The 15,526-nt window shown below is 39.5% G+C and overlaps 1 protein-coding gene across 3 annotated transcripts; it reads right to left on the bottom strand.

Annotated features, from left to right (window-relative positions):
- Positions 1-1,136: 1,136 nt before the first annotated feature.
- Positions 1,137-13,102, bottom strand: LOC134656652 (secretory carrier-associated membrane protein 5). 3 transcript variants are annotated; one of them, XM_063512216.1, is made up of 9 exons: positions 12,885-13,102; positions 12,708-12,809; positions 12,084-12,221; positions 9,201-9,306; positions 7,348-7,446; positions 6,023-6,281; positions 5,040-5,157; positions 3,370-3,528; positions 1,137-1,346 (listed from the first exon to the last, which is right to left on the bottom strand). In XM_063512216.1, exons 1-8 carry the CDS (start codon positions 12,939-12,941, stop codon positions 3,373-3,375), a joined length of 1,035 nt encoding a protein of 344 aa, XP_063368286.1. In that variant the 5' UTR covers positions 12,942-13,102; the 3' UTR covers positions 1,137-1,346; positions 3,370-3,372. The 3 variants fall into 3 exon arrangements, with proteins under 3 accessions (XP_063368286.1, XP_063368285.1, XP_063368283.1); XM_063512215.1 differs by lacking the exon at positions 7,348-7,446 and adding an exon at positions 6,863-6,961 and having other exon boundaries at positions 12,885-13,101; XM_063512213.1 differs by lacking the exon at positions 7,348-7,446 and having other exon boundaries at positions 9,102-9,306; positions 12,885-13,101.
- Between the last annotated feature and the right edge of the window lie 2,424 nt (positions 13,103-15,526).

Below are 15,526 nucleotides of genomic sequence, written 5' to 3'. Positions count from 1 at the left end.
GACAAAATACGAAGTCTTAAAAATTCGACTTTTTGTGTTACACTGCTTTTGCAAGCAGCCCATTATTATATTTGAAAATTATCTTTGTAAGTCATAAATAAGTAATAATTATCGATAATATTACGATTACACACACAGCCCTCTTGTCAATTTGGCTGTTCACTGACCGCAACAGCTATTAATAACAAACAAAACAGTTTGTCGTCGGAAAATTTAGATATTAAGAAAACTAAGATTTCTGAATGCCGCAATAATTGATCATCGACTTGATTTTAATACAACAATTAGATCGCGAATAATTACCAAGCAGAGACATGATCGACCAGCAAATATATATCGATTAATATATGTCAGTACATACAAATTTCTATGCAAAGGGGGAGTACCTTTTCTGCAGCTTAAGCTTTGGTTTCCTCCGATAGCGGTGCCGTCATATAGCGGCCGTCTCCATACAAATACTACGACATCCATATTTAGCCGTATTATTTAGTATGGAGACGGCCGCTATATGACGACACCGCTATCCTAGGAAAATCGATCTTTACTGTACAAAAAAAGTAACAGGGTAGTTTCACCGCATAATTTCATGAATCGAGTAAATCATCGAGGCATTGCATTTGGCAGCGGATCGCGGTATTAATTGGCAATTTCATGCATAGCGTAGTCATACAAGAAAACTTTATTAAGTTAAAATACTTTTATTATTAAATGTATTTCTGATTAGTTAAAGGACCATGAGCAACTTTGTATGGAGCCTGGACCCAACAGAAATGAGAGTAAGGTAATAGATAGGTATTTCTATGTACTTCATTTCTTTTCTATGGGCACCAATCGAAATTCCATTGTGGAACTGAGATATTGGTATTTTAGCCAAAATGACGTCACCCTTATTACCTAGGCAATAAAGTCCAAGTAAGTAAATTAATTAATGCGGCGGTGGATTCTATTGCCTAGGTAATAAGGGTGACGACATTTTGACTAAAATACCAAATTCTCAGTTCTGCAATGGAATTCCGCTTGGTGCCCATAGAACGAAATGAAGTACAGAAAAATACCTATCTAATGACCTAACTCTCAACTCTGTTGGTTTTGGGGCAATTTTGATTAATAGTCCTTTGCCATAGTCGCAATTACGCTTAACATTTAGCTCTTCCAACATGTCTCTGCATGGTGACGTAACATACACCAATAAATACGACGGAAAAGCCCACGAAATATATAAACATGATCATTCATGTTTACACGTCTCGTGAGCAAAGAGAAAAAGCGAATTACCACTAGCTCATTTGCAGTGTACGTTGCGTAACTTCTAAATGCACGTTTGGAGCGGTCCGTATGTTTCACATCTGAAAAAAAAAAAGATTATGGTTATGTATTGTGTACCTACTTGTTGGATGTATATGTAACTAAAGGGTCTCTATTGTTTCCCAAATAGTTTTAAGCCATAATGTATTGTTAGCCCGAATTTTCGTTAGTCATAATTCATTTAATTCAGAAACGCGTCACTTTTCAGGATTGCCATAAAACAAACCTAACCTAACCTATCTATAGGATAACCTAACGAAAATCCTGAAATGTTAACGGTTTCAGTTTTATGACTAATGATAATATGACAAACAATACATTATGACTTAAAATTTTATGGGAAACGACGGGACCCCGTAACTAAAATATACTTTACAATACAAAATACTCATTATGGCACATTCAAAGAAGAAAAAACAGCAACAGAAGTAGAAGTAAACATCAGGCGGTCTTATCGTTAAAAAGCAATCTCTTCCAGATAACTCTAAGACACTGGTTTGTATGGTATGGTAGGTATATTGCCTGCGATTATGAGGAATTGTTTACTACTCGTACATTTTGAGTCTACTTTATCATAGCTATCTTTATTGTGCTTATATAATCATATTGTTCTTTCACATTATTCATTGATGTCTTTATTTAAGTACTTATTGATATTTCTTTGTTAATTTTGGAAAAAAAACTTTTTTTAATGCTTCATTGTACGTTAGGAAAAACTCTATTTATCTGTTACGTTAAATAACTCTCAAACTAAACTAAACCATGAATTCACCGTTGTTACAAATATTTACCTCGGCATGAATTGCGCGATTGAGCAATTTATGCAAATCTACCCTCATGATAGTAATATGACGTGTACGTAATATGTTGGAATTCACAGGGCATTTGTAAGTGATTCATATGAACGATAGTGAATAATTGGTACTAAAACCATTTCCTTGTTATCTACTCGTTATCAACCACGTATAAACAAAGATGAATCATATTGAGGATAAGATACCATCTTTTTTAACACCTTAATATAAGCGGAAATGGCTATTATATATGTATACAGCTATCTATAACTATTAGCGCCACATTCCACTAATCCGGGGTTAACCGGTTAAACCTGGATTGACATTGGGTTAACGGTTTAACAGCTTAATCCCGGTTAAGTGGGATGGTGCAGGTGAGCCTTATTTATTTGGCCAACTAGCCGACTAAGGGGCACTTGCACCATCCCACTAACCCCGGGGTTAAGCGGTTAAACCATTAACCTAGTGTCAAATTGTACTCTTAACCATGGTAACTCCAGCTTTAACCAGTTAACCCCGGGTTAGTGAATGGTGCAAGTAGCCCTAATAGCACGTGCGGGTTGCGGAGGATCTCCGTCGTGAACTCCGTCTGTGCCTTGCTAGCGACGCTCCCGTCCGGTACAAGTGCCAACGTGCCCTATACTACACAACGTACCGGCTAGTAGCGGTTGGCCTGCGCGATCTGCGCGTTGACGGCGGCGGTCTGCACGTGCGGGTTGCGGAGGATCTCCGTCGTGAACTCCGTCTGTGCCTTGCTAGCGACGCTCCCGTCCGGTACAAGTGCCAACGTGCCCTATACTACACAACGTACCGGCTAGTAGCGGTTGGCCTGCGCGATCTGCGCGTTGACGGCCGCGGTCTGCACGTGCGGGTTGCGGAGGATCTCCGTCGTGAACGTCTGTGCCTTGCTAGCGACGCTCCCGTCCGGTACAAGTGCCAACGTGCCCTATACTACACAACGTACCGGCTAGTAGCGGTTGGCCTGCGCGATCTGCGCGTTGACGGCCGCGGTCTGCACGTGCGGGTTGCGGAGGATCTCCGTCGTGAACGTCTGTGCCTTGCTAGCGACGCTCCCGTCCGGTACAAGTGCCAACGTGCCCTATACTACACAACGTACCGGCTAGTAGCGGTTGGCCTGCGCGATCTGCGCGTTGACGGCGGCGGTCTGCACGTGCGGGTTGCGGAGGATCGCCGTCGTGAACGTCTGTGCCTTGCTAGCGACGCTCCCGTCCGGTACAAGTGCCAACGTGCCCTATACTACACAACGTACCGGCTAGTAGCGGTTGGCCTGCGCGATCTGCGCGTTGACGGCGGCGGCGGCCGCGCTGGACGCGGCGGTCTGCACGTGCGGGTTGCGGAGGATCTCCGTTGTGAACTCCGTCTGAGCTTTGGCGAGCGACGCTCCCGTCGATCGGTATATGCGGTGCACCTGAGGAAACATAAGTTAGACATTTACTCTAGCAGCCCAGACCGGGGGCATATGAAAAGGCCAGCCTTTGAATTGTTCTTTTTTTTTAGCATTAGAAAGAACTTGAAAGAAGGTAAGCGATTATGACACGTTTTTTAATTGAAAAACACTTTTTAAAAATCAATAACTATTACTTATGAAAGCAGAAGACTATAAAAGATCGTATTAGATTCATAATTGTTACATATTTACCGTAAGTTATTTTTAAAATGCGTTTTTCAATTAAATGACACATCAAGATTGTTTACCTTATTTCTAATGCTGAAAAAACGAAGTATAGGATCTATCCACCATCCACATTGCATTTGTGTTAGCGATTGCGAGACACGTGGGCGACACGAAAGATAAGGCCCAATGACCTATTTTTAACGGGTCTCTATTGTTTACCAAAAAGTTTGAAGTCATAATGTATTTGGTTCAGAAACGCGTCACTTTTCAGGATTGCCATAAAACAAACCTAACCTAACCTATACATAGGATAACCTTACGAAAATCCTGAAAAGTTAACGGTTTCAGTTTTAGGACTAATGATAATATGACAAACTTTATTATGACTTAAAACTTTATGGGAAACAAAGGGACCCCATTTTTAACCCTTTAAACGCCACGCCTATCGTGTGCGTCATCGTGAACCTTATCGGAACGCACGAAGGTTGATATTACGCTGTAGCCGCGCGCAAAATTACGATTCAACCAAATAATTTAGAAAAAAAAGGTGAATACGTTCTAACTAGTTAACAAACAAACCTATTATGCCTGTTAATAATGAGATTAAACATACAAAAGGAATAATGGGTATAATCGATCACATACAACTATATTTGGATATAATTGGACATGTGTTCGCAGGTGTTTCCATTATAGCCAGGTCACTAGTGCAAGCTGGGGGATCTTTGACATCATTGTAAACGCATTTGTACATTATGTAGGTAAGATAAGGTCTATAATAGCACAGGTTTTTTCTTTAAATTCGATAATCCAAATAGCCCTTAATTACTAGAGATGCCCCGAATAGTGGTTTTGGCCGAATACCGAATATTCGGCCCCTCTCTTGGCCGAATACCGAATATTGCATGACATGCGAACATTTTGAGTCACAATTATTATGAAAACTGATCGCTAACAAAGCTCAACGTTAGATGACGTTAGCTAAGATATATTTTTGTTGAACAGCATTAATGAAGAGTCAAACAAAACAGACTCATGACAAAAATAAAATGTTTTTTAATCAACAAATGCTTAAAAAAGGGACTTCGTATTTAACAACTTTCCAAGAACACATTCTAAATATACCTACATAGTTTTTGGTTATTTTTATTGTGCAATTTTTCTTTTTAAGTAGGTGCAACAGATATTCAGTATTCGGCCGAATAGTAGGCAACATTCGGCCGAATACCGAATATTCGGCAAAGTGGCCGAATAGGCCGAATACCGAATAGTTGCCGAATATTCGTGGCATCTCTATTAATTACCTTAGCCATGAGCATGACATCGGCCACGGCGCTGGTGATGAACCCGATGGTGATCAGAATGGTGATGATACCGACCCCGATGTTCGTCTGGAATATGGCGATGCTGGTGATAAGACCGCTGTAAAAAACGAAATATAACGTTAATATAGCTTGAAGTAGTAGTAGCATTTCATATTAAATGGCCCAAATGACAAGTCTTGCAACACTTGCAATATGTGACGTTATCTATGAAAAGGGACCTTATTGTCGGTGGCGGTTACGCCATTATTAACGATGCTCCGGTATAAATACAATGCCGCGCGACGCTGTGCGGCGTAAGCGCCATCGACAATAAGGTCCCTTTTCATAGATAATGACCCATATTTTTATTATTTTTGATACTATCACCATTTTGGCAGTATTTTGTCATAGAATTTACAGATAGGAGGTAAGATCCCTTAAGACAAAACTATGATTTCATGACAAGCCTCCTCACATTCTTATCGGGTTTGAATGTTGTGAATGTGTGTGTGATACGCGTAAACACGAGGAAATTGGCGTGTTATGAAATCACTTCTGTTAGCGACCATTTTTATTTATCATGCATGTCAAATTCAATATCACGACCACCTTAACTACGCACGCACGGCCTAAACTCATGCTACTAGTCTGTGCGGAAAGAGAAGAGTCGTGAAATGTATTAGATCCCATACATTTCACGGCTCTTCTGTTTCCGCACAGACTCTAATAATTATTTAATTGTGTAATTTAAATTATTTTAATTCGGAACATAATTGGATTTCTTTTGTTTTGTTCGTTAAACAGCTTAGGGCCACTTGGACCATTCATTAACCCAGGGTTAACCGGTTAAACCTGGAGTTACCATGGTCACCAGTACAATTTGACACTGGGGTAACGGTTTAACCGCTTAACCCCGGGCTAGTGGGATGGTGCAAGTGGCGCTTAGGAGGATAAAAAATACACGATAAAAAAGTAGCACTCACCAATAACCACTCCCATTGAACCCAACACTCTGCACCACAGCAATGATGATTTGGAACAGGAATATGAAGAAATACACCATAAAGTTGAAGGAGGAGTCACTCCTGAACGCCTTGTAGATGGGCCGGTACCAGCAGACGAAGCTGAAGGGAGTCAGCAGCACGAAGTAGAGTATGGCGAGGCCGAAAACGGTGAACCCTTCGCCGGCAAACATGAGGCTCATCGCGCCTACGATGTTCAGGGCGAGGATCAGCGCGTGGACTGGAAAATGTGTATTGTATGTCACTATAGTGCATTTGCGGTTTTCATTTGTTTTCAATAGGGAATATTACGCGAAACTCTGCGTAGGGGACGCCACTACCACAATTACTCACAATCTGAGGGTCTACCGCAAACGAGAGTCGAAATTTTGTTATATAACCTCTCTATCACTCTTGCATATTCAAGCGATCCCGGTAGACCCTTTCGTTACCCACAAGCAGAGTATAAACACTAGAGAAACAGTACAGAACACTCGCACATCCACAGGTGGTACAGGTGCCGCACGATCCTCTGGAACTCGAGCGGTATGTCCACATTTATGTCCTGGTAGAAGCACGGTTGGACAGGGCAGAAGCCTGGTAATGGCCAGTACCCACAAGCAGAGTATAAACACTAGAGAAACATTGTAGAACACTCACACATCCACAAGTGGTAGAGATGTCGTACGATCCTCTGGAACTCGAGCGGTATGTCCACATTTATGTCCTGGTAGAAGCACGGTTGGACAGGGCAGAAGCCTGGTAATGGCCAGTACCCACAAGCAGAGTATAAATACTAGAGAAACATTATTGAACACTCACACATCCACAGGTGGTACAGGTGCCGCACGATCCTCTGGAACTCGAGCGGTATGTCCACATTTATGTCCTGGTAGAAGCACGGTTGGACAGGGCAGAAGCCTGGTAATGGCCAGTACCCACAAGCAGAGTATAAACACTAGAGAAACATTGTAGAACACTCACACATCCACAAGTGGTAGAGATGTCGTACGATCCTCTGGAACTCGAGCGGTATGTCCACATTTATGTCCTGGTAGAAGCACGGTTGGACAGGGCAGAAGCCTGGTAATGGCCAGTACCCACAAGCAGAGTATAAATACTAGAGAAACATTATTGAACACTCACACATCCACAGGTGGTACAGGTGCCGCACGATCCTCTGGAACTCGAGCGGTATGTCCACATTTATGTCCTGGTAGAAGCATGCTTGCTTGTACAGAAGCCTGGTAATGGCCAGTACCCACAAGCAGAGTATAAACACTAGAGAAACATTATTGAACACTCACACATCCACAGGTGGTACAGGTGCCGCACGATCCTCTGGAACTCGAGCGGTATGTCCACATTTATATCCTGGTAGAAGCACGGTTGTACGGGACAGAAGCCTGGTAATGGCCAGTACCCACAAGCAGAGTATAAACACTAGAGAAACATTATTGAACACTCACACATCCACAGGTGGTACAGGTGCCGCACGATCCTCTGGAACTCGAGCGGTATGTCCACATTTATGTCCTGTACGGATATGATGGTCGTTCTTGTCTACGTGACAGCGTGATAAAACGGTGTCCGTCACTTTCTTTCCCACGGTGTTAAACAGTGACAGTTATTTTATCACGTGGATAAAGATGGATAAAGCAATCCATAATAGGCTGGCTGGTAGAAGCACGGTTGTACAAGACAGAAGCCCGGTAATGGCCAGTGCCCACAAGCAGAGTATAAACACTAGAGAAACATTATTGAACACTCACACATCCACAGGTGGTACAGGTGCCGCACGATCCTCTGGAACTCGAGCGGTATGTCCACATTTATGTCCTGGTAGAAGCATGCTTGCTTGTACAGAAGCCTGGTAATGGCCAGTACCCACAAGCAGAGTATAAACACTAGAGTAACATTATTGAACACTCACACACCCACAGGTGGTACAGGTGCTGCACGATCCTCTGGAACTCGAGCGGTATGTCCACATTTATGTCCTGGTAGAAGCACGGCTGGACAGGTAGAAGCCTGGTAATGGCCAGTACCCACATGCAGAGTATAAGCACTAGAGAAACATTATTGAACACTCACACATCCACAGGTGGTACAGGTGCCGCACGATCCTCTGGAACTCGAGCGGTATGTCCACATTTATGTCCTGGTAGAAGCACGGCTGGACAGGTAGAAGCCCGGTAATGGCCAGTACCCACAAGCAGAGTATAAACACTAGAGAAACATTATAGAACACTCACACATCCACAGGTGGTACAGGTGCCGCACGATCCTCTGGAACTCGAGCGGTATGTCCACATTTATGTCCTGGTAGAAGCATGCTTGCTTGTACAGAAGCCTGGTACTGGTCAGTACCCACAAGCAGAGTATAAACACTAGAGAAACATTATTGAACACTCACACACCCACAGGTGGTACAGGTGCCGCACGATCCTCTGGAACTCGAGCGGTATGTCCACATTTATGTCCTGGTAGAAGCATGCTTGCTTGTACAGAAGCCTGGTAATGGTCAGTACCCACAAGCAGAGTATAAACACTAGAGAAACATTATTGAACACTCACACACCCACAGGTGGTACAGGTGCCGCACGATCCTCTGGAACTCGAGCGGTATGTCCACATTTATGTCCTGGTAGAAGCATGCTTGCTTGTACAGAAGCCTGGTAATGGTCAGTACCCACAAGCAGAGTATAAACACTAGAGAAACATTATTGAACACTCACACACCCTCAGGTGGTACAGGTGCCGCACGATCCTCTGGAACTCGAGCAGTATGTCCACATTTATGTCCTGGTAGAAGCATGCTTGCTTGTACAGAAGCCTGGTAATGGTCAGTACCCACAAGCAGAGTATAAACACTAGAGAAACATTATTGAACACTCACACACCCACAGGTGGTACAGGTGCCGCACGATCCTCTGGAACTCGAGCGGTATGTCCACATTTATGTTCTGGTAGAAGCACGGTTGTACGAGACAGAAGCCCGGTAATGGCCAGTGCCCACAAGCAGAGTATAAACACTAGAGAAACATTATAGAACACTCACACATCCACAGGTGGTAGAGATGTCGTACGATCCTCTGGAACTCGAGCGGTATGTCCACATTAATGTCCTGGTAGAAGCATGGTTGAACAGGACAGAAACCGGGTAACGGCGGCCAGTTGTTCCGTCTGCCGGCGGACCCGGCCCGGAGCTCTGCCTCGCGCCGGGCTAGCTCCTCCGCTTTACGTTCTAATTCTTCTTGCCGCCTCTGTAGTTGAGATTCCAATTCAACACTCATCTTTTTTTGTCTTTTATAAAGCACGAATAATGCTATTTTCTTTTACATTTAAACATACTTGCTTATATTATCTCTCAGTACGTATTTGCCGTAAGAAGCAAATTTGAATAATGTAAGGCCTTTATTAGTAACGCAAGGTCACACTTTTAGTTAAATTCTTTACGTAAAGTTGTCTTAGCAGTGGCAGAAATTTACAGAATGAAGACTGAGTAAAAGAATCCCAAATTATAATAGGAAGTAGCTATGAGAGGAGTGGGCGCTAACAATTTGACAATTGTGATTGTGACCTCTTATCGGTACTTACATACATATTTCTACATTGTACCTATATTGTGAGAGCGTGGGATCAAGTATTTTAATCAAAAAATGAGTTGTTATATTATACATATCTGGTTAATATGGCTTTCTATCTAAAAATAATCATATTAGTCAATATTACTTTTTTGCGACAAGCTAGAAAATCAAATGGAATACTATTTAAATCACAAATTAGTTTTGAAAAATGTGTACACTTCATACAAGATACTGAGAAACATAAATAATAAAGCATTTATTTACATAACTACTAAACTATGTAAATTAATAACTAGCTTAGATCATAGAATCATTTAGTACAAAACGTACCAGAGTCTAAGAATAAGAGTAAGCAAAAATAAATAAAATAAGATAAATACTTAAGAGATACCTATAATTATAATGTGTTTACCTTTAACTCCTTTTTGTGCGATATGGAAAAGCAAAGCAAGTGTTAGTAAAGTGAAGTGACTGGCAATGTACGTATAAATAAGAGCAATATGCAATACATATCTAACAGTGTCGAGTGCTATTGAAAAACACTGCTTTTTGGTATATAGGTACAGAAGATTTATATATAACTTGTTGGACTAGTCTCTATTTCTAACTATGTACAGTCAGCAGCAGAAGTTGCTCAAAATGATCTTGACGTGACTTAACTGTTAAGAAAATAAGAGTGTATCAAGGTAATTTTGACCTCGCCCGCTTAGCAACTTCTGCTAACTGTACCTACAGCTACATGTAAATATCCGTCCACTTGTCACTTGTCAGCTTGCCAAAAATAAACGTACACGGCTACATACATTTGTAAATAAATTATTTTCGAGTAAAAATTGCAGCACCAAAATTTACACAATCAACGGAGCTGCTATATGCAGTCTCTATCCGTCTACATTTATTTAGAACGGAACAGCATGGAGAACAATCGCTAAATCTCAATTTTGTCCCTTTCTAAGACAGATAAGGACACACAATTATCAAGAGCTTGTTAGTATTGACAAGCGTTTCTGAATAACCTTATGTCTTTGCATTAAGGTTTACAACTTGTCAGTCACAACTTCACAAGTGTGAATATTCTAAAATATGTGGAGTAGTCTGTACACTACTGTATAATTTAAGTGAATGGGGATTGATGATGAATGTGGAGTGTACTACATTCATCATCAATGCCCATTCACTTAAGTTATCCACATGAAAAGTTTAAATTGTGCCCAACACAATTTAGCAGCTCGTTGTGAAACTGTGAATAGTGACTCACTGTTATCTGTACTGATAATATCTATGTGTATACCATTTTATTGTGAGGCATGGTGGTCACTTTCACTAATAAAAGGTGCTTTATGGTGCATAGCTATAACTGTATTGTACATGTGTTCATAATTACGTAGTACCTACTAAAAACGGTAAAACATTAATTCACTTTTTATGTCCCAATTACTTGAATTACTCAATTGAAATATAATAAATAGTTCCTTTAAAGCTACACAAATTATATTTATATTAAATAAATAAGAAGTTTTTAAGGTTTATGCTCTTATCTTATTTGAACTACTAAAGAAAGGTATTTACTATTGGCGTTATTCATAAACGGCTGCTAACTTAATCAGTTGATGATCATCGTTTGTCCCTATCTGTCGTTATGCCGTAGAGAGGGACAAACGACGATCATCAGCTGATTAACTTAGCTGACGTTTATGAATAACGCCGTATATATGTACAATGTGTATCTTAGAAGAAAAAAATCTAGCTGTTAAATATATTAACTTAATCAATGCTCTGGTCAGACAACCTCATTAACAACATTCCAACTGGATAATAAAAAAGTACTATAAAGAAATAAATATTAATTGCCGAAAACTTTGTTTTAACTATGTATTTCCTCGAAGGGACTGATTATCATTTAGTCATTTATATAATATTGCATTGTCATGTACATAATGTGTAAAAATGCATAATATATAGGTTCATGACACCATGTAAGGGCACACAATCATCATCATCATCATATCAGCCTTTTATCACCCACTGCCGAGCATAGGCTTCTCTTCGAATACGCAACTTATCCCAGTCTTGAACCAATCTCATCCAGAACACAATAGTCATCACAAAGTGTTCCTAAACTATTTTATAAATTTTAACTGTGTGATATAATTTTAATTGTATTTTAACATTTATTTGTCTTATTGTGATGTATGATTATTATTGTTTTTGTTATTTTATTTAAATTTATCATGTATGGATTATAGTTATCTGAAATAAATGTATTTTGATTTTTGATTTTAAACTTGTGTGACGGGTGATCCTGTTAAGAAACTGTTGTTTTATTGGAATACTTAAATCAGGGGTCAGCAATTAGTTTCCTCAGAGGTCCTTATATATTTCGCCACTTTGACCATCACTATCTATTTGAAGCTGACAGTATATCAACATAATAATGTTTATCAAATACATACCAAAAGGTCTGCAGTGAGGTTATTGTTGGGTGGCCCTTGCGGCTGCTGTTGAGGCGGCTGGGTCCTGCCTCCAGCAAAATGTGTGTTTGTGGGCGGCGACACAGCCTGCATGATTGCTGGCTGTGGAGGTTGTTGGGTCTGCACGACAATAACAATATTAACAGATTATTGTAGCCCTTTCAAACTAGTCTCATGTTTTTATTTAGTTGGACGGAACCCATGTTGAATTTTTCATAGATCAAAAAACAGACTCTGTAAAACATCTTGAATTGATGTAAATAATAGTTTTATAATAAACAGAAATGGGAGTTAGTTGCATATAAACTTGAAAAATACAATTTTATAGACAAGGTTCCTTGTGAGTTCATAATGTGATATGATCATAGTTTAAAATCATATTATGTATATCAATATGGGTATATTAATTACTGTTTATATTTATTGCATTGTTTACCTACTCGTACATTTCCCCTGCTATCTGTACGCAATTATAATAAAGAGAAACTTATTAACATTCGACACGATTTGAACTCGTTCGGCCAGTCTGATAACATGTTCCGATGCTGTTAATACCGTATTGACGCAGCAGAATTCGTTGACTCAACAAAAACTACACCGAATTACCGTGGGTTGATTTGGACTAGGCTGCCCGTCGAAGGGATTGTAATCGTCGAGACCTTGTGTGGCATTGTTCGTACTTCTCGCAACTTGCTGGACGGCTGGATCCTATAACAAAACGTCCACAATCACTCTGTTGAACTGCTGGAATACAAATTCCGATAACTTGGATGGGCTACTTACGGCAAATGGGTTGTCTATGGTAGGATCCCCAAACGGATTATCCTCGAACTTAGACATTGTTTAGGTTTCTACTATATTTTCTGAATCTTTTATATATATTACTTTCGACAAAGCAAGGGTTTTTCCATATATTTTTAGCTCAAAAGTCAAAATGAGATACACAATCAACCTGATAAAGTAGTGACAAATCGTTGATGACGAAAAGTGACAGTTGACAGTTAGTTTTTAATGTTACCAGTCTTAAACCTTAACAGTGCCGACGAAAAATCCTAAAATTAATTTATCAAACTACATATATTTTTAGAAAATTTGGTGAAATTGCTTTTCATTATTTGAAAACATGTAATGGGATCTTATTTTTGTAATACATTTATTTAAAATCAATCACTTGCATTATCACAATTTACCTCACTGGTCGATTCGTCGCGAATTAAAAAGTTGTTCACTTTTTCATACTAAACCGAGTTTTCTGATATCAATACACTGTGTATTATATGAATATCATTCTAAAATATTTAAGCAGGAACTTTCTACCCGAAACCTCATTTAACCATTTAACTCATGAAATGCAACGATCTCCGCAGGTTGGCACTATCAAAAAGTGGGGGCGAAGTGATAGCTGAGTGAAGCAGTTGGCAACTACGGACAAGTGTCAGTTCAGTTTCATCCCTGCTGTCAAATGTGGATGGTGTTTATGTTTTGTAAAACTATTTTTGTGATCGTTTTGCCTAGTTTTTGTTAATTATTATTATTTTTATAACTACGCTTTACTTCGTAGTTTTTAACGGTGCAATAAAATTGTGATATTACCATTGAATTTCTTTGAACCATGTCAGATGTCAAGAGGTGAATATTTTTGTGTTTAGTGTTACTTGTGAGTGACGGTTTTTGATATTTTTTCGGATTGGGACCGATAGCTGAAAAGGTAAGTGTTTCCTGTTATGATTGAGAATAGGTTTACACGCTGATAATGCAGTTTGGGTAGTTACGTGGCTGGTGAAACAATAATAATTGGCGCTGATCGAAATGTGTACGAGGCGAGTTTCAAGGCTTGCGTAATGTTAAAGAAACGCTGATTGTGATGGTGGAGGTGCGTACGAGTTAGCCACACGGTGTGGCCGGCCGCGCGTGCGCAAATCTGCCGCGGCAGCGCGCTGGAGGCCAGAGAGCGGCGAAAGTTGTTTGCTCTTGATATCGAGGAAGTAATGCCCAACAGGATATTAGGCTTACGCACCCGCGCACCGCGAATATACGTCTTATTCACTTGAACTCATAGCAACATCACACATCAAAGTTTTTTTAAATTGTAACAGAAATATCTTGTCTTAATCCTAACTACCTACTGCTAATGAAATAATTGAAATGATTCTACCCTATAAGATTCCAATAAGAGCATCTAACCTTGTTACTCATCAATATTTGGCCTGCTCTAGTTTTGGCTTTCCAAATGGTTCAACAGATAGGAATATTTACTTTGTTATAGCATTTAAACAAATGATTGGCTACATATATAACATTGTTCCTGTTTTGATTGCATGCTAACAATGAAATAAATATGGTTACCTACTATTGGTTTTTCATTGGTTTGCGTCAGTAATTTTGTTATATCAATTCAGTAATTTGAAGGTGACACCAGTAAATATGTTTTCTATTGAATGACGAACACAACTTATTCGGACCTCTTGATGTTCTATATATTTGTATTTTTTTTGCCGCAGTAAGTGTATTTTGTTATTTTAAATATTTATATTGACTTCTATATATTTTTTCTATTATTGCTACACAGACTTGCTTTTACGCTTGAAGGACATGGTTCAAATATTACAGGAAAATATTTCGGTTACATATCAATACTTTAGTTCACACTCATGGTGAAAAATTGTTGCAATTAAGGCATGTGTGTAACAGTACTAATTACAACAAATTTCTCCCTGTAATTAGTACAAGTGTGGTGGTATTAATGTGTATACCTCATAAACAGAACTAGTAATGTATTTATAATGTTTAGAAGTTTACTAAGGAAAATTACAAACAACATAAAAAAATACATATATTGTTGCATGATAGGCCATATTTACTCAGAGAATAGTGTAACATAATTATGACTTGATTTTTCCTTAAGACTATTGTTATAGATACCTATTTATTTTTATGACTTATGAGCGGATTATACTTCTCATGAGTTTGGTTTGGCTGCTGCATTTATTTATAAAACCCAAGCTATTGGTAGATATTACTTTTACTAGAATATAAAGAGTTAAGAAAACCAATTGTATGGCATATATACATGTGACTGGATTACATTACCGTACAAAAAAACGAATAGAATTTTGCCCTTCCCAGGTACGTGACTGCTTCTTCTGATAGGATCTTAAAATCTAATTGGCCTATGTATCTTATCTAGTACAGGAACATTTCAGACTGATGTGACGATTGATAGTCTGGCCTGCCCACAGTTACAGACAGGGTGCACCAGCCCCATTTGTATCAAGGGAATAGGAAATAAAATCAATAGATAACTAATTAACTAAATTATAATGTCTCATTCTTCATAGAGACTGTTGCGAGTCTCTCACATACACAATGGATTCAATGCCATGCATTCACGTTCCCATCGCAATCAAAACATCTTGAAACGTAAA

The sequence above is a fragment of the Cydia amplana genome, chromosome 18 (genome assembly GCF_948474715.1).
Source record: "Cydia amplana chromosome 18, ilCydAmpl1.1, whole genome shotgun sequence".
Classification (NCBI taxonomy): domain Eukaryota; kingdom Metazoa; phylum Arthropoda; class Insecta; order Lepidoptera; family Tortricidae; genus Cydia; species Cydia amplana.
The sequence above is the reverse complement of the archived record's forward strand: the minus strand, read 5'-3'. Positions and strand labels throughout refer to the sequence as shown.

Coding starts and splice junctions, on each gene's coding strand:
- LOC134656652 (XM_063512216.1), bottom strand. CDS start 12,941: ATGTCTAAGTTCGAGGATAATCCGTTTGGGGATCCTACCATAGACAAC. Junction 12,810..12,884: donor CCATAGACAACCCATTTGCC/GTAAGTAGCCCA, acceptor GTTTTGTTATAG/GATCCAGCCGTCCAGCAAGT. Junction 7,447..9,200: donor CAACTGGCCGCCGTTACCCG/GTTTCTGTCCTG, acceptor GGCCATTACCAG/GCTTCTGTCCCGTACAACCG.